This window comes from Grampus griseus (assembly GCF_964374135.1).
Source record: "Grampus griseus genome assembly, contig: HAP1_SCAFFOLD_50, whole genome shotgun sequence".
Lineage (NCBI taxonomy): Eukaryota > Metazoa > Chordata > Mammalia > Artiodactyla > Delphinidae > Grampus > Grampus griseus.
In genome coordinates this window covers 1,277,983-1,296,861 of record NW_028133393.1, presented here as the reverse complement: position 1 = coordinate 1,296,861, position 18,879 = coordinate 1,277,983, and the positions used below count along the sequence as shown (strand labels likewise).

The window sequence follows — 18,879 nt, the reverse complement described above, 5'->3', positions numbered from 1 at the left end:
CATCCAAGAAACTGATTCGGAGAAATCTCAGAAAGAAAAGCTCCGTTTAACTGCTGACTTCAATATTTTCCAAACTTCAACTGTGAGAGCCTCAGGAAGCATCAGGGCTACATTTTGGGAAAAGCTCTTGAACAGAATGAAGGACCACGGAAGGGTTTTGAGCAACGGCACAGCACTGGGTTCCATGTGTGACACAAGATGAATGGGACCACCTGTGTGGGAACGGAGCGGCGAGAGAGGAGAGGCGGGGGTGGGGTGGGGGAGCCCTGAGCCACAGTAAACCACACAGTGACAAGAAGTACATTTGTCAAGGGTTGAGAAAAAACAGTGTGTGGTTTCCTGTGGATGATTATACGACTACTGTTTTCTTCCCAGGAAATGACCTTTGGCTCTAAAAAGAAGGCTCCATTTTTCATAAAATGGCAGCGGTGAAAACCCCCAGCAGAGAAGTAAAGAATGCTGAAGAACCATTTCATGATGTATCGCCCCTCCTTTTAAGGAGCCTAGTGGAGGAACCCAAGAAACCAAAAGAAGTACCTAATCACCTCCTGGAATCAAGTAGGTGGTTAGGAAACAGATTTGCTTTACAACTCACATCTTCCCAGAGGATCCAAAGTCCAGAAAGCATAAAGGAATGTTGGGTGATTTATCTGTATTGTTTTACAGGCTGGTGATAGTGTTCATCGTTAAGAACAATGGTTCCATTTAGATCCATCCACTTCACTGGTAGACTTTTTTTTTTTTAATATTTATTTATTTATTTTTGGCTGCATCAGGTCTTAGTTGCAGCACATGGGATTTTCCGTTGCGGTGTGGGCTCTTCGTTGTGGCGCTCGGGCTTCTCTCTAGTTGTGGTGGCGGGTTTTCTCTCTAGTTGTGGCGCTTGGGCTCCAGAGCGCGTGAGGTCTGTAGTTTGCGACACGCGGGCTCTCTCTTTGAGACGCGTGAGCTCAGTAGTTGTAGTGCGTGGGCTTAGTTGCCTGGCCACATGTGGGATCTTGGTTCCCTTGACCAGAGATCAAACCCGCTTCCCCTGCATGGGAGGAGCGTGGAGTCTTATCCACTGGACAGCAGGGAAGTTCTGTACCTGGTAGACTTTTGTGGTGGAAATTGGTCGCCAAGTTCTGCCACCTCCACTTCCTCCAATATCTTTCCTCCCTGTCCCCATTGCATCCTCAGCAGGTCACCAGGACTATTGCAGGGCCCTCCTCCCTGGCCACACTCTTCACAGCCCTGGCATTGTCCTTCCTAGAATCCATGCTGGCTCCTGCCCCCATCCTGTTTGGATGCTCTCAGGGGATCCCCTGTGTGCAGTTCCTTTGCTTGGCACTTGGCCCTCTTTGCCGTCGATCTAAGCCTGCCCACCCAGGGCCCCTCCAGTCCCCCAGCTCCGGCCATGCCTGTTACTCCTGCTTCTTCAAGGATACGTGCCTTTTCCCACGCGCATCCCTGAGCCTGCAAAGCCTGTTAAATCCTATGGCTGTTGTGCAGAAGGCTAATCATTTTGCCTGCGGTCTTCTCACTGAATCTATCACATCATCATGATACCGTCTATGTCCATTTTACTGTTGGGGAAGCTGGAGTGGCCCAGCTAAGCGGACAGGTGGTGTTCAGCTGTTGCAGCCCAGTGTCCCGCTCCCTACGTCCCACTAGCTTGCTTCCCACTTGCCGTTCAAGGCCCATCACAAATGCTGGAAATGCAGCATTTGCTGTGGCTCTGTTGTCACTGAAGAACACACTGAGTGCGAGTTAGTATACTTGACTATTTCTGGGCATTAACAGAAAAATGCCCATTTTACATCTGTTTTGTGGCCCTACAAACAAAATCTTCAGCATTAAAAAAAATTACCAAGGGACTTCCCCGGTGGTCCAGTGGGTAAGACTCCACGCTCCCAATGTAGGGGGCCCGGGTTTGATCCCTGGTTGGGGATCTAGATCCCGCGTGCATGCCGCAACTAAGAAGCCCACATGCCACAAGTAAGACCTGGTGCAGCCAAAATAAATATAAATAAATAATTTTTTAAAAAATTACCAAGTAATGTTCAATACTTAAAAGTAATTACCAATACTTACAAATTTACCAAATAAACTACGGAGATCATAATCCCCCTGAGGCCCCACCCTTACCCCAGTCCAGCCCTTCAGTTTGGCCCACAGTTGATGACAGTGACCATTCGCCCGCAGAGGAGAAAAACACCAAATGTTTCACACCCACTGTAGATGGGTACGAAACATGGCGGGCGAAGGGTGGGGTCAGAGTGTCAGTAACTCACAAGATTTAGCTATAGCCAAAGGGGAAAGGTCGTCATTTGTAGGAAACTGGACAGGACATTCATACCGCAGGAGGCAGTTTACTGGTCGGAACCAGGCCTGGGTTTGATTTTTAAAAAATGGAAAGAACGGGGGGTTATAAACAGATGCCTGGCGTGAAGCACGGAAGGCACGGAAAGGCTTGTGACCCAGTGTCTTCTCCACACATCTCAGTTGCTGCTGCGTGAAGAGCCGGGACAAGTTCTGTAGACCTGGACTCTTCTGTGAGCTCAGCTGTCCTAACCTTGTTCTCAAAACTGGGAGCAAAAAAAGACACTCACGTGACAAGAGCAGTTCGAGACTTTACCGTCCAGAGGCATAATTTTTCAGAGCCTTAGGATTACTCTGTATGGCACTGTAATTCAGTTCAGAGGAAATCAAATAATAGCAGTTAAATACGCAGTAATAAAATTAAACCCTTGCTGTTTGGATTCTTTGAAGTGGATATTCATTACATAATAAGCAATTGCAGCGTTATACAGAGAAAACACAGGGTGTGTGCTCTTCACAACCTTGTTTTATTATGAAGACTTGTATAAAATGTGTACAGAGCAAGTTATTTTAATAGATAATAATAAATGTGAATTTGTATTGTGATGATAATATCTCCCAGGTGATGTGTAAAAATAGAGGGAGAAGCAGTCCAGTTCTTGTGGAACAATCATTAATCTTGTTGACAGCTGTATCCTCTGTCTGAAACCTTTGTATGCTTAAAATACCCTAGATTAAAGGGAGCTCATGTTGATAGGATCTTCTTTCATTTAATATACGTTTTTATGTCTAAACTCATGATATACTTAATCTGCATTGTTTTTATAGAGGTTTATGCAAATCTTCTGAATAATAAGGTCATACAGGCAAAACCTGGCATATTGCATTTTGGAGGCTATCAAGTAGAAAAACAACACCAGCAGATACTGGTAGGTACTTTAAAAAAATTTTTTTTTTAATTTCGTTGAAATATAGTTGATTTACAATGTTGTGATAGTTTCTGCTGTACAACAAAGTGATTCAGTTATACATATATATACATTCTTTTTCATATTCTTTTCCATTATGGTTTATCCCAGGATATTGAATATAGTTCCCTGTGCTCTACAGGAGGACCTTGCTGTTTCTCTCTATAATAGTTTGCATCTGCTGACCCCAAACTCCCGATCCATCCCTCCCCCACCCCTGGGTAGGTACTTTCTAAGTGGGATAATTAATCATAATAATGAAATGCCATGAATGTTCTACATTTATATTACTCATTCATCTAAAGAGAAGCATAATCAGCAGAAGTGCAGATGTAAATTGGACCAGAAAGGTAGTTCTAGGATGAGAAATTTTAAAGTTGCATCAGTGTCCTTGGACAGCTTTCCTCCCCTTGCCAAAGGCTCCTCCCAGCACTCTCTCCAAACTGGTGCCATTGCTGAGTGACCGTAGGGGCCAGGAACTGTGCTTTGCATCTCACGTGGTCCAGTTTAGTCTTTATACTAGCTTTGTGGAGGTTGTATTGTGGCTCTCTTTGTAGAGATGAGGAAACCGTGATTCCAGAATGTTAAATACAGTACTTGCCTCAAGAACACAGGGACAGAGACAGAGTGACTCTTAGGCTGCCTGCCTCCCAACCAGTGAACTTTTTTTTTTTAGATTTATTTTATTTATTTATTTTTTGGCTGTGTTGGGTCTCTTGCTGTGTACAGGCTTTCTCTAGTTGCGGCGAGCAGGGGCTGCTCTGTTGCGGCGTGCAGGCTTCTCATCGTGGTGGCTTCTCTTGTTGTGGAGCACGGGCTCTAGGCGCACAGGCTCAGTAGTTGTGGCGCACAGGCTTAGCTGTTCCATGGCACGTGGGATCTTCCCGATCCAGGGTTCGAACCCGTGTCCCCTGCATCGGCAGGCGGGTTCTTCTTAACCGCTGCGCCCCCAGGGAAGCCCCTCAGGTGCACTTGCGCTCCACGCCTCTACCACCAGGGAAGGGGTGTCCCTTTCTTAGAAGCGCCCAGCAAAGCTTCCGTTTTGCCTGCTCAGGTCAGATGCCCAGGCCTAAATCAGTCACTGTGGCCAGAGACACTCTGGCCTGACCTGGGGCAGCAGCTCCGCTGAAAGGGCTCGGGAAGGGACAGGTGAAAGGATGCACCGAGGAGTGGCTGAAGCTGTGGGGACAGCAGTCCACCGCAGAGCCACATGAGTCCGGGCCTTTCTGGCTCCCCGTCCTTGACCCGGATGTCCAGACTGGGGAGGGCCCGCGGTGGCTACAGCACTCCTAATCCGCCACGAAAAGGGGGCCTGAGCATTAAAGCAGCTGTAACGCCTCAGAGACCCCGCCGTGACCCTCCAAAGTCACACTGAGCAGGACGTCGGAACTACGGCAGCCGGCCGTGGAGCTGGGCTTGACTGGGCTGCGGGCATGTGCTGGAGTGGGGCCGATAGGCGTGGGCCCTCTCGTGTGGGCCCTGCGGCTCCGGCTTTGTGGATGGCGTCCCCTCCCAGCGCAGGCGTCTCTGCGTTTACGCGCAGTGCGTTCTTATCAGCCATGTCTTTCACTTATTTATTTATTTTGGTTTTCACATAGCGTCTTTTCTAAAATTTTTTTAATTTAATTTTTATTTTATATTGGAGTATAGTTGATTTACAATGTATTCATTTCAGGCGTACAGTGAAGTGATTCAGTTATACACATACGTATATCCACTCTTTTTTAGATTCTATTCCCATATAGGTCATTACAGAGTATTGAGTAGAGTTCCCTGTGCTGTACAGTAGGTCCTTGTTGATTATTTTATATATATAGTGTGTATATGTCAGTCCCAAACTCCTCATTTATCCCTCCCGCCGAAACCGTGTCTTAAAGTGGATCATTTAGAGCCAGAATTCCAACTATGGTGTTAGACTCATCCTCAGAGTGAGGAAAATCGCTGGAGGAAACTGACAAATGGTAAAGCTGTCAGGAAGTGAGGCCAGGTTCTATGGGGCAGACCCCTGCCGACAGAGAATGCAGCTTCCAGAGAATGCAGCGTCTGCAAGTCCTTACGCATCCAAGAGGGTGGAGAGAGAAGGGATCGGGAGAGGAGCTGTTAGATGCCCAGTGCTTCCTCCTAGGAAAAGGGTCAGGATTCAAAACCGCAATTGGGAACTTTACCCCTCAATCTATCAGGACACATTCCTTAGAACACAGCATCAAAGACCAAAGTTAATCATTCATTTTGGAACTTGCTTTTCCTGGTTATTAGGTTTGCTATCTAGATGATGGTAGGGTAAATCTAAAATAATTATTGTTCATAATTACTCATTGTTTGCAATGAGTGAACAATTCACTACCCGTTCCCACCCGCCTCACTCTCCTCATTCCTTTACCCACCCACCCCCAACCTGGGCAGCCACTGATCCACCTTCTGTTGGTATAGATTTGCCTATTCTGGACGTTTCACATAAGTGGAATCACACAACATGTGGTCTTTTGCGACTGGCTTCTTTCATTCAGCATGTTTTCCAGGCTCATTCAATTTGTAGCATGAATCAGTACTTCATTCCTTTTTATGGCCAAATAATATTCTGTTGTATGGCTTTATTACATTTTGTTTTGTTTAAAAAATTTTTTTATTGAAATATACTTGATTTACAATGCTGTGTTAGTTTCAGATGCACAGTAAAGTGATTCAATTATACATATCTATGTAACTATATATATTCTTATTGTACCTTCTCTTCCACTAAAGGTTATTGCAAGATATTGAGTACAGTTCCCTGTGCTATACAGTAGGTCCTCGTTGTTTATCTATTTTATATATAGTGGTGTGTATCTTTTAATCCCAAACTCCTAATTTATCCCTCCCCCACCTTTCCTCTTTGGGAGTCATAAGTTTGTTTTCTATGTCTGTGAGTCTATTTCTGTTTTGTAAATAAGTTCATTTGTATCAAATTTTAGATTCCACATATAAGTGATATCATATGATATTTCTCTTTCTTTTTCTGACTGACTTCACTTAGTATGAGAATCTCTAGGTCCATCCATGTTGCTGCAAATGGCGTTATTTCATTCCTTTTTATGGCTGAGTGGTATTCCATTGTATATATGTACCACATCTTCTTTATCCATTCCTCTGTCAATGGACATTTAGGTTGCTTCCATGTCTTGGCTGTTGTAAACAGTGTTGCTATGAACATTGGAGTGCATGTATCTTTTCAAGTTATGGCTTTCTCTGGTTATATGCCCAGGAGTGGGGTTGCTAGATGATATGGTAGCTCTATTTTTAGTTTTTTAAGGAACCTTCACACTGTTCACATTTCATCGGTTGACGGACGTTTGGATTTTGTCTTTGGGGCTGCTAGGAATAATGTCATCGTGGACATTCGTGTCCATTTTTTTTTTTTTTTTTTTTTTTTTGCGGTACGCGGGCCTCTCACTGTTGTGGCCTCTCCCGTTGCGGAGCACAGCTCCGGACGCGCAGGCTCAGCGGCCATGGCTCACGGGCCCAGCCGCTCCGCGGCATGTGGGATCTTCCCAGACCGGGGCCCGAACCCGCGTCCCCTGCATTGGCAGGCAGACTCTCAACCACTGCGCCACCAGGGAAGCCCTATGTCCATGTTTTTGTGTGGATATATTTTTAATTCTCTCGGATATATATTAAGAAGTGGAATTGGGTTGTATGGTATGCTAGTTTTCTGTGGCTGCCATAACAAATTACCACAAATTTAGGGGCTTAGAAAACTAGAAACTTATTCTGGAGACCAGAGACCGAAGTCAGCCGGGCCTCGCTCCTTCCACGGGCTCTTGGGAGGAATCTTTCCTTGCCTCTTCCAGGTTGTGGTGGCTCTAGGTGTTCTTTGTTTTGAGGCTTCATGACCCTAAACCTTGGCCTCCATCTTCACATGGCTTCTCCTCCCACTCCCTTTTGTCTTCTCTTCTGTCTCTAAAAGGATACTTGTCGTTGGACTTAGGGCCCATCCGGGTAATCCAGGATGATCTCATCTCAAGGTCCTTAAATTAATAGCATCTGCAATCAGTCTTTTCCCAAATAAGGTCCCATTCACAAGTTCCAGTTGTTAGGGTGTGGCTGTATCTTTTTGAGTTCACCATTCAACTTACTGTTGTTCTATTTGCATTTCCTTAATCACGAATGATGTTGAGCATCTTTTCATGAGCTTACTGGTCACATTGCACCAAAGGCTTGTGGTGGAGAAACCATTCGGGATAGCCTAAGAGCAAAGTGAGAGGTGGGGAGCTGACACCCAGGGCATAGAGGGAGACGAGGAGAGAGGCTCGGAGGGAAAGCCTGTGGCATATTTGGAGACCAGTGTGAGGTCTGCTTTACCCAGATCGTAGGCTTTTTGGAGGGAGGTAAAAGCTTCATTCTGCTGAAGAACAGAGGCCGTCTCTGTCTTTTGTACAACACAATGCCTAACACACACAAGGCACTCAATAAACACTTGTCAAGATATTGAACTCACTTTATTGGAAGAGAGTGACTTGGTAGAGACTCGTGAATTCCAAGTAAATACAGGCTAGCATCTAAATAATCACACTGCTTCTATCAGACATTGAAACAAGCAGAAATGGATACAAGTACAAAATTATTTCATCTTAATAGCATTCTGGGAGAGCCAGCCTCCTGTTTCTATCAGCAAACTTAAGCAGAAACCTAAGGGAATTACCTTGAAACTCTTGCCAAACAAGGGGGGGAAATCCAACTCTGCCTTTATCTTGGTTTTGTTACAGGAAACGGTGTAAATTACCCAAGAATGGAATGATTGAACGTGTATTTAAAAGGACAATAAATTGTTCATTAACATTTGAGATTGATCCAGATCTGGTTAAAGGCTTTAAAGCCTTTTACTTGGATTCATATCAAAATCAATCTTTCGATTTAAAAGTTGAAATAATGGTTCCCACTTTTCTCAAAACCAAGACCTCTTAAAATCCCTTTCCCTCTGCGGAAAGACGTTGTCTGGGAAACTATATTTATTAAGGAAATAATTAATCAGTTTTCCCATGAGACAACCAGTGTTACTGTGGCCAGCCCCAAACAAAGTTGTCAGCCTCTACAGCCTTATCTCATGCAGAGCAGCATTCCCTTCAGGCTTTCTGCAATAATTGTATTAGTTTTCAGGTCCCTGTTGCAGCATTCAGAGACAGCCCTGCCCCAGGATCTTGCTTCTCGAGCTGGAGCCACGAATCCCAGTGGCTTCTAGTCAGTGTGCGAGGGTGGGGACTTGAAGCTGCAGTGTAAAAAAACATGCTGCATCCTTCTGGAGCATCAATTTTACTCTCCCATTTCGGAGAAATGCAGTATAGAGCAAAATTTTAGAGTAAAATCCATTACCAACCTGCATTTTAAGGTAAAACTGTTACTGACCAGGGTTCTTGGACTCCGTAATCAGTAGAAATTAATAGGAGGCCAGAGGAGACATTCAGGCAAGGCTTTACTGGGGCCCTTGCTGTAGCAGGGGGGAGCGAGAACAGGTAGCCGGTTCCCTGTTCCCTTTCTGGCTCCTCGAGGCAGTGCGGGCTGGTTCCTTATATGGGGTGAGGCTGGGGGCAGGTCCAGGGGTCGGGCCTGAGGGGTGGCCTAGGTGCTCTGCCCACCCCCTTGGTGGGCTGTGTGCAGGCATCCTACGCAGGGCCCTGCTTTTGCTCCTGGCTCCTCAGAAGTGGCAGTTGGGTTTTTTTGTTTGTTTGTTTTTTGTTTTTCTTTGGTCTTTTTGTATCTTGTCCACAATTTGCCCGAGCTACACATGCACGCAGTTATTTTTAGTCCCTTATAGTTTCTTTGTATCTGTTGCTCCAGGAGACGTCTGTCCCCGTGCCAGCACTGCAGCAAAGGGTCCCAGGTCCCAGGTCCCAGCCTGTCTCAAAACACTTTAAAGAACTTATAGAGCTGCTTGCATTTTGCCCCCAGATCCCTGGCGTTGGGTATTAACCTCTGAGAAGCTGTGTCCCTGAAGGGAGGGGTCGAAGGACCCCGACTTGGAGGCTGAGCTGTGTTTGGAAAATACTATGATTAGTGCCCGGGGTTGAAGGTTAGGCCCGACGCTCTGCCCGGTGGAGGGGCTGGAAGGAAGGAGCAGAGTGGGGACAGAGGGGCGGGAGCTCTGAGCAGCCCTTGGGAGAGCCCTGTGACCCTTGAGTAAAAGCTGTTCAACCCGGGACTGCCTGGTTGGTGGTCCCATGCTTGCTTGCCTGTTCTGGGGGCCCGTTCTGAAACACTGAAGCGGGGGCTGTCAGTTGGGGCCCGGGGGGGTCAGGGGAGGGAGTGTCAAGGTCGTGAGGACCCACGGGGCCAGGAGGAGGTCAGCTCTCAGGGGCGCAGAGAGCTTGCAGGGGGAAGTAAGGACATCTATTGACCCCAGAATTGCGGGACAGAATAGGGTTTTAGGTGAGTTTATCTTGTCTCGCCTCAAGGGCAATCCTGGGTTGCTCACGTTTCCAAATAAACTTTAAATATTAATTTAACATACACTTTCTAAACACTTGATCTTCCCAAGGCTTTTTTTCCCCTTTCAATGATGATTATTTCACCCCCAGTTTTAGTTATAAATGAAAAGGCAGGAATGCCATTTTAGCCCTGAAAGCATATTACTTTTTAAAAAGAAATCAAACTGACCTGCTGACAAAGTGTAAAAAAAAAAGATAGATAGGGAATGTAGTTTGGGTACTGAGACATCCTGAGCTCTGAGACGGGAAGAGCCCTAGGTTCCAGGCATCCTGGGCTCCAGCATACCAGTGTCTCCTGGAAGGACCATTCTCCTGGGTAGGAGATCCAGGAGCCCACACCTCACCAAGATTCCCCCATGCAGAACCCCTGGAGGTCAAGAGAGGCCTGGGCAACTTTTATTTTTTCAGGCTTCTCACATATTAAAGAGATATGCCAGACTTCCCCGGTGCCACAGTGGTTAAGAATCTGCCTGCCAATTCAGGGGACACGGGTTCAGGCCCTGGTCGGGGAAGATCCCACATGCCGCGGAGCAACGAAGCCCGTGCAGCACAACTACTGAGCCTGTGCTCTAGAGCCCGCAAGCCACAACTATTGAGCCTGCATGTTGCAACTATGAAGCCCACGTGCCTAGAGCCCGTGCTCTGCAACAAGAGAAGCCACTGCAATGAGAAGCCCGTGCACCACAACAAAGAGTAGCCCCCGCTCACCGCAACTAAAGAAAGCCTGCACACAGCAGCAAAGACCCAACACAGCCAAAAATAAATTTTTAAAAAAAGTAACTTTAAAAATAAAATTAAAAAAATAAAGAGATATGCCATGTTGCTGCAAACGGCAATATTTCCTTCTTTTTTATAGCTGAGTAATATTCCATTATATGTGTGTACCACATCTTCTTTATCCATTCATCTGTTGATGGACATTTAGGTTTGCAGCAACACGGATGGACCTAGAGATTATCATACTAAGTGAAGTAAGGCAGAGAAAGACAGATATTATATCACTTATATGTGGAATCTAACAAAAAAATACAAATCAACTTATTTACAAAACAAAAACAGACTCATAGACAAAGAAAATAAGCTTATGGTTACCAGAGGGGAAAGGGGATGGGGGAGGAGATAAATTAGGAGTTTGGGATTAACAGATACACACTACTGTATATAAAATAGATAAATAACAGGCTTTTACTGTATAGCATAGGGAACTATTTTCATTATCTTGTAATGATCTATAATGGAAAAGAATCTGAAGCTTGAATTTGACACTTGAAACTAACACAGTATTGTAAATCAACTATAGTTAAATTAAAAAAATTTTAAAAAGATATGCCAAAACAGGGTCACAAAAATTGTGGTCCTTTAAGAATATTCACAGGTGAACAGATAACTAATAAGAACCTGCTGTATAAAAAAATAAAATAAGATAAAATTCAAAAACATATATTCACAGGTGACAAATGAGAACTTTTAACAAATGCAAGCATTGGTATAATCTCATCAAGAGATTGTGTCTTAAGTCTGACTTAGGGCCTCAGTGAACTCGAGGCCTTGGGCAGTGGCCGTGTGACAGGCTCAGCCTCTGGCCTGGACTTTGGAGACCAAGAGCCTCTTAGCTGTCCTCTGGCCCAGGTGAAGGCCACATCCCAGAACCCAAGGTCCTTGCTCTCCTTTCATGTAGAGGAAGGAAAAACCCCTCTACTCAGAGACCTTGTTAACTTACCCAGCAGGTTGTCCTGCCTTGAGCGAGGGCCTCCTCCCGACCCCATCAGAGAACTCCTGACTTTGTGTTCTTTTTTATCAGCCCTAGCAATGGATTGGAGGCTGTCCTCTCCACACTTCTTTTCCTGATTTTTTGACTGCCTTAGTGTCACCAGGTCCCCAGGACAAGTGGCATGTAATTAGAGAAACTGGGAGTGGGTGGGTGGCTGGCTTCTTAGCTCAGCTGAACCACAGGACTAAGTTGAGTTCAACAAAAAGGTGCACAGGTAACCAGTCAGGGCAGGAGGAGGGGAGTGTGCAAGGCCATGCCGGGGGGTACCTGGGGCTGTAGCTCTGGAAAAGTCTTAGGTTGGGCAGAGACACATGGGCATATTTCAGTATTCTTTAAGTGGTGTTGTGTTTATTTTATTATTCGTTAAGTGGTGTATGATAGATTTTGAATCTCTTAAAGCGTTTAAATGTGCACTGAAGCCAGAGCAATCTTGAGAAAGAAAAAATGGAGCGAGAGGAATCAGGGTCCCTGACTTCAGACTATACTAGAAAGCCACAGTAATCAAAACAGTATGGAACTGGCACAAAAACAGACACACAAATCAATGGAACGGGATAGAAAACTCAGAGATAAACCCACACACGTATGGTCACCTTATTTTTGTTAAAGGAGTCAAGGATATATAATGGAGAAATGGCAGCCTCTTGGATAAGTGGTGCTGGGAAAACAGGACAGCCTCATGTAAAAGAATGAAATTAGAACACTCCCTAACACCATACACAAAAATAAACTCAAAATGGATTAAAGACCTAAATGTAAGGCCAGACACTGTAAAACTCTTAGAGGAAGACATAGGCAGAACACTCTCTGACATAAATCACAGCAAGATCTTTTTGGATCCACCTCCTAGAGTAATAATGAAGTAATGCCATTTGCAGCAACATGGTTGGACTTAGAGATTATCATACTTAGTGAAGTAAGTCAGACAGAGGAAGACAAATACCATATGATATCACTTATATGTGGAATCTTAATGATACAAATGAATTTATTTATGTACAAAACAGAAATAGACTCAGAGACATAGAAAACAAACTTATGGGGACTTCCCGCGTGGCGCAGTGGTTAAGAATCTGCCTGCCATTGCAGGGGACACAGGTTCGATTCCTGGTCCAGGAAGATCCCACATGCCATGGAGCAGCTAAACCGGTGCGCCACAACTGCTGAAGCCCACGCGCCTAGAGCCCGTGCTCCGCAACAAGAGAAGCCACCGCAATGAGAAGCCTGCGCACCAATGAAGAGTAGCCCCCGCTGGCTGCAACTAGAGAAAGCCCGCGTGCAGCAACGAAGGCCCAATGCAGCCAAAAAAAAAAATAAAAAAATCATTAAAAAAAACCCTTATGGTTACCAAGGGGAAAGGTTGGGGGGAGAAATAAATTAGGAGTTTGGGATTAATGTATACATACTCCTATAGATAAAATAAACAACAAGGATCTACCGTATAGCACAGGGAACTCTACTCAATATTCTGTAATGACCTAAATGGGAAAATAATCTGAAAAAGAATAGATATATGTATAACTGAATCACTTTGCTGTACACCCGAAATTAAGGCAACATTGTAAATCAACTATACATCAATATGGAATAAAAATTTACAAAATAATAAAAGTGCACCGTATGTCCTCACATCCCTTGAGGAACAGGATGAGGTAAAGACAGATGAGGAGGTGCACGTGCAGGTAGACAAAGCAGTGTATTCATGTGAATGCTTCTTCTTCTCTCCAGCACGTGGTCAATATTTGCAATGAAGATTTACACGTTCATATTTTACCCCCGCAAACCAAGCACTTCCAGATCAAATATGTGAAAAAGGTAAGTGTCCCTGGGGGGCATATTCTCCCAAGGTGTTCATTGCCAGGTGTGGTTCTGTGTGCCGCAGGTCTGCCCGGGGCGGCATGTAGCGTGTTGTCCCCGTGGTCCTGCTCCCTTGGGCGCTGGGGCTCGTCCGGACAGGAGCCCCCTTGTCTTCTAGGAGCACCGCCTTATCCCTGGCTTGTCCCTCACGGTCACCGTTACATTTACTCCAGATGAGTGGCGATACTACTACGATTGCATCCGCATTCACTGTAAGGTATGTCCCTTAATATCAGGGCTTTTTTGGGGCTTGGGGGTGGCATCAAACCTTACATCTTCAAGGGAAGAAGAGAGATGGAGTGACAAGTATGAAGTTTCTCAGCCTGATGCCTTGGGCAGCCGGTCTGAGTGGCTTGAGGGTCCTGGTCCGGTGATGTGGGTCCCAGCTGGGGAAGCTCCAGGCTGCCGAGAACTGGGGCAGAGCCAGAGACACTGCTTGCTGCAGGTTCCCACCTGCCCTGGCCTAAAAATCTCATTTATCTTGTGGTGCTGGGAGTTGAGGAAGGCTTGTCAAATAACTTAAACATCGTCCTTTAAGAGCTAGGTGAGAAGATCAGCAACAACCCCGAGTTGTCACTGGGCACCAGCAGCAAATGTTCTCCGAGGCAGCCCTGGGGGTCTGCAGGGAGGCTACTTGTGTGGTCCGACCCCAGAGGCTGTGCTGTAGGAGCTCCCGAAGGCCTTTTCCAGGTCACCTAATTCATCCCCGGCCTCCAGCCTCCAGCCCCACGTGCTGTCAGTCCTTCCCTTAAAACTGGCACCTCCACACCCCTCCGCTCTGGGTTCCACGCCCAGCCCTTACAAGTTGAGAAGCCTTAAGGTTAAGGAAATTTACCTTTTCAAAATTAAAGTGGAAGAGTGTGCTTTAGTAACAGATGAGTCTCAGTTTTTAAAAGGAGGGGGAAAAAAACCTAAAAATGAAACCAGAATAGTGCTTTCAGGAGGAATATTCTGTACCAAGAACAAAAATCCTTAGGACAGGCATTGCGTAGAGCACCAGGGCAGGTGTCCTGCTACTTCATAGCAATGCTGTTAGTACCTTGTATTTATGTGGTGCCTTAAACTTTTTAAGGCCAGTGTCTGCTTTAATTCTCAAAAATACCTTTAAAGAAAGGTGGCCTTATCCCCACATGAAAGCAAAGGAAGAGACGAGCTGTGGAGAGGTCAGAGGTCTTACTCAAGGTCACTCACTGTGCAGGTCTAGAAGCAGGCCTCTGTGCCTCTGGCTGGTCCAGTGCTTACTGTTCGGCACTGTCTGGATCAGCTGATTCTGTGCTGGTTTCTGTTTATCTCAGGCCGCTCACAATTGTGTTTCCCTATAACTTTCTGAAATCGAAACAGATGACTGTTTTCATCTCTACGTGAAGGCATCATTAGCTTTCCTGGATAATATTGAATATCATTTCAGTGAAATACGCTAAAAATTTTCTATACTTTGTTTATAGCTAAGAAAACTCAATATTTCAACTGTTATATTTAAGCACTCAGTGTTTTTTTTTTAAGGAAATGTTTTCCCTTTTTTTCTGGAGGTATTTTTTAATGATAGAAAACAAGATAAGAAATAGAGGATCTACAAATTCATCTTTGAAAATTATAGTCTTGGGACTTCCCTGGCGGTCCAGTTGTTCCAAAGCAGGGGGCGTGGGTTCAACCCCTGGTCGGGGAACTAAGTTCCCACATGCTGCGAGGCGCAGCCAAAAACAAAGAAAAAGAAAAAAAGAAAATTATAGTCTTAAGCATGGTAAACTTGACTTTTTTCCCATTAATTTTAGGGAGATGAGACTTTGCTTGTCCCCATCCACGCCTATCCTGTCATGAATAGACTGGACTTTCCCTCATTTATAAATCTATCAAATGTTCTACTTGGTGAAAGGTAAGTTATCAAAATGAATTACCAAACTGTCATGGGATGCGAAAAGTTAAGAGAGACTCACATAGATAAAAACTTAGATTTCTGTTTTTCCTAATGGAAAGTTTTCCTTCTAGCTGAGTTAGACTGGACTTGTAGTTGCAAAGGCAAAGCAAACAACCAACAAACAAACCCAACCGAGTCAAAATATCGTTAAGCAAGAAAGGAATTTATTGGGTCATCAACCTGAAAGGTGCAAGATGGCACGCACCTTCAGGCATGGCTGCGTCTAGGGGTTTAACAGGGGTTGCTGGGACCTGACCCTCCCCGGTTCTTGGTTTTGCTGCCCTGTGCAGGCTTCTTTCTCCACAGGCTCCCCTTCACAGGGCAGGGTAGCTGCCAGAAGGTCCAAATACTGTTGGCAACAGCGGTAGTTGGAGGGCCTGCAGGGTTGGGAGTATTAGTGTCGGAGTCCCAGGGAGGCATCTCATGCCTGTGCATTAACCAGCATGTGTTTTTGGACGGAATGGCCACAGGGAAGGCCAAGACCCTGGACAGTCACTATGGAAGCCAAATCTCAAATCCGCCCTCCTTGTTGGGAAAATAGTTGATGACTCTAGTTGTATTTCAAGGTGTGTCTTGTTTCAGCAGTAAATATTTACTAAATACCTACTACCAGGCACAGTGCTGTCTGTCCCTAGGGACATAAAGAAGGTGACTATTGAGCTGTTAGATACCGAGATACAATGGCCGTGCCGGTTGTTAAAATCTTGTTAAACGCTGAAATATTTCTGTACTGGTTGGGAAATATATACTGTCCTGAGCCCCCAATCCCTCCCTGCCATCTGCTTGGCCCCTCTCCTGCCGCCCCTCACCTCCAATGATTCTGTAACTAAGTTGTTAATACCTAGCCATCTGGTGGTGGCGGGGGGGGGAGAACGGACCTGCAGGACCTGGCTCCAGCTTTGTATCCACACTAGTGGCGCACTGCCCGTGAAGTCCTGTTTGGGTGATATTTGGAATATCACCTGTGGTAAAAAGATGAATAGACAAAAGTTCTCATTCTGAAGGTCTTAAAGTCTGATGGGGACAGAACCACGTCACTGATTAATTACACCGCGTGCCAGTGTTGTAATCAGGGCACACACGGGGTCTCGTGCAGGAGGGATGGGGAAAGTCCTCACGCCTAAGCAGGGGACGTCCGGTTATCCTATCTGGTTAGCCACCACGGGGCGGGCTGTGAGGGTGGCATTCCAAGCAGGGAAACAGCACGTACAAAAGCACAGTGGTGGCAAAGAGTGTGGACTACATCTTGCAGGTGATGAAGCCACCCAGTAGCTGGTAGATACTAGATGCCTTGTGGTCTAGGCCCAGACAGTGAGCAAAGACTGTGGGCTTCAGCCTGTGTTTGGGGGTGAAAGCAAGTTCAGGTGCCTGCAGGCAGCTCTGAGCAGGGGATACAAGTTGCTAGTGACTGGGTAGTAGAGGTAGAGAGGGGGCAACTGAAGCTTTTTGGTGCTGGCGGGGGACCAAGGTGTATGAGCTTCAGAGCCCTTGAATGAAACTCACCATCTAGATCTGAACAATCGCGTTGGTTCAGCTGACGTGAGATCCCATCCCCCGCCCAGCGGCTTCGCATGAGCTTCTGATGCACCATCTCTCTTTACTTATTTTTTTAAAAACAGCTCTTTAAGAATTGTCAATAAGGGACTTCCTTGGTGGTCCAGTGGTTAAGACTCTGCACTTCAAATGCAGGGGATGTGGGTTCGATCCCTGGTCAGGGAACTAAGATCCCTGCACGGTGTGGCCAAAAACTAAAATTAAAATAAAATAAAATAAAAATTCCCCCCGAAAATAATTGTCAATAAATTATCCACACAAAAGGGGCTAATAGAGGTGAGTCCCGCCTGGCAGGACCCACTCACTCTATGCATTTTGAGGCCAAACATAGCTATTTCCTTTAAATGGGTGAATAAGCAATTTTTAACCAAAATTGAAGTGGCAGGAAACAACTAACTTCCTAGTTCATCTGTCTTCCTCCCTCCCTCCCTCCCTCTCTCCCTTCCTCTCTCTCTCTCCCTGTTTTTCTTTCTTTCCCTCCACAAATCACTCCTTGTCTGGACCGTAAGCAAGGCTGTTGAGGTTGAGAGCACTGGTCCATAGGCAGGAGGAAATGATGCAGAATCAGCCTTGGTTCTTCTTCTTATTTTTTTTAGTGGGGTATAATTGCTTTACAATGTTGTGTTAGTTTCTGCTGTACAACAAAGTGATTCAGCCATACATATACATACATCCCCTCCCTCTTGGACCTTCTTAACAGATAAATCTGCCCACCTCCCTGGAGGCGTCTCCCAAGCTGTTTTATACATCATGCCCTTCATTTGTAATCAGAATGACAATTTCAGCTGAACAGTTTATGAAGCTGAGTTACCGTGTGTAACACTGTGATATTTTAAATTTTTCAAAAGATAAGCGTGCTACTTTGTTTCTCCAAGCATTCTGGCAGCAGCGCCTTCCCAAGACTTGATGCACTTGACTTAATGGCTTTTCCCCAACTTTTAACTATGCAAACTGCCCAGCACTGCATTCCATCCACAATGTCTGGCGTCGGGGGCGGTGGTGGTGGTGACTATTTGAAAGGGTTTTCACCTGAAATGTCCTCTGTTAATCCTGCCGCCTTGGGGGTTGAAGGTATTATTTGGGTAGGTTCTTTATTCAACATTCATTCATTTAACAAACCTTTATTGAACGCCTACTGTGTGCCAGGCACAATGGTAGGTACTAAGGATGTAGAGGTGATTAAACCCTCATCTCATGATTAAATAGACAATTCTTTATTTGTATTTTATTGAAGTATAGTTGATTTACAATGCTGTGTTAATTACTGCTGTATAGCAAAGTGATTCATATATATACATATATACACACACACACACACACACACACACACACACACATTCTTTTTTTTTTTTTCTGGCCGCACCACATGATATGCGGGATCGTAGTTCCCCAACCAGGGATCAAACCCGTGCCCCCTGCAGTGGAAGTGTGGAGTCTTAACCACTGGACCACCAGGGAAGCTCCCTATACACACATTCTTTTTCATAGTCTTTTCCATTATGGTTTATCACAGGATATTGAGTAGAGTTCCCTGTGCTCTGCAGTAGGACCTTGTTGTTATCTATCCTCTATGTACTAGTTTGCACCTGCTGACCCCAAACTCCCACTCCTTCCCCCCACACCCCGCTCCTCAGCAACCACAAGTCTCTACATCTGCAAGTCTGTTTCTGTCTCGTAAGTTCATTTGTGTCATATTTTAGATTCCACGTATAAGCGGTGTCATATGGTATTCGTCTTTCTTTTTCTGACTTACTTCACTTAGTATGAGGATCTCTAGGTCCATGCGTGTTGCTGCAAATAGCATTATTTCATTATTTTTTATGGCTGAGTAGTATTCCATTGTATATGTACTACATATTGTTTATCCATTCCTCTGTCGATGGACACTTATGTTGCTTCCATGTCTTGTCTATTGTAAATAGTGCTGCTATGAACATAGGGGTGCATGTATCTTTTTGAATTACAGTTTTGTCTGGATATATGCCCAGGAGTGGGATTGCTGGAGCATATGGCAGCTCTATTTTTAGTTTTTTAAGGAGCCTCCATACTGTTCTC

The 18,879-nt window shown here is 45.3% G+C and overlaps 1 protein-coding gene across 1 annotated transcript in view; it reads left to right on the top strand.

Moving 5' to 3' along the window:
• Positions 1 to 419: 419 nt before the first annotated feature.
• Positions 420 to 18,879, top strand: part of CFAP221 (cilia and flagella associated protein 221) — a gene marked incomplete at both ends in the record, with an annotated part of 85,515 nt that continues 67,055 nt past the window's right edge. The window contains 5 exons of the mRNA XM_082682073.1: positions 420 to 558; positions 3,130 to 3,230; positions 13,227 to 13,313; positions 13,474 to 13,572; positions 15,128 to 15,228. Of these exons, the coding sequence (XP_082538199.1) occupies positions 420 to 558; positions 3,130 to 3,230; positions 13,227 to 13,313; positions 13,474 to 13,572; positions 15,128 to 15,228 (527 nt within the window). The remainder of the gene's footprint in view (positions 559 to 3,129; positions 3,231 to 13,226; positions 13,314 to 13,473; positions 13,573 to 15,127; positions 15,229 to 18,879) is intronic.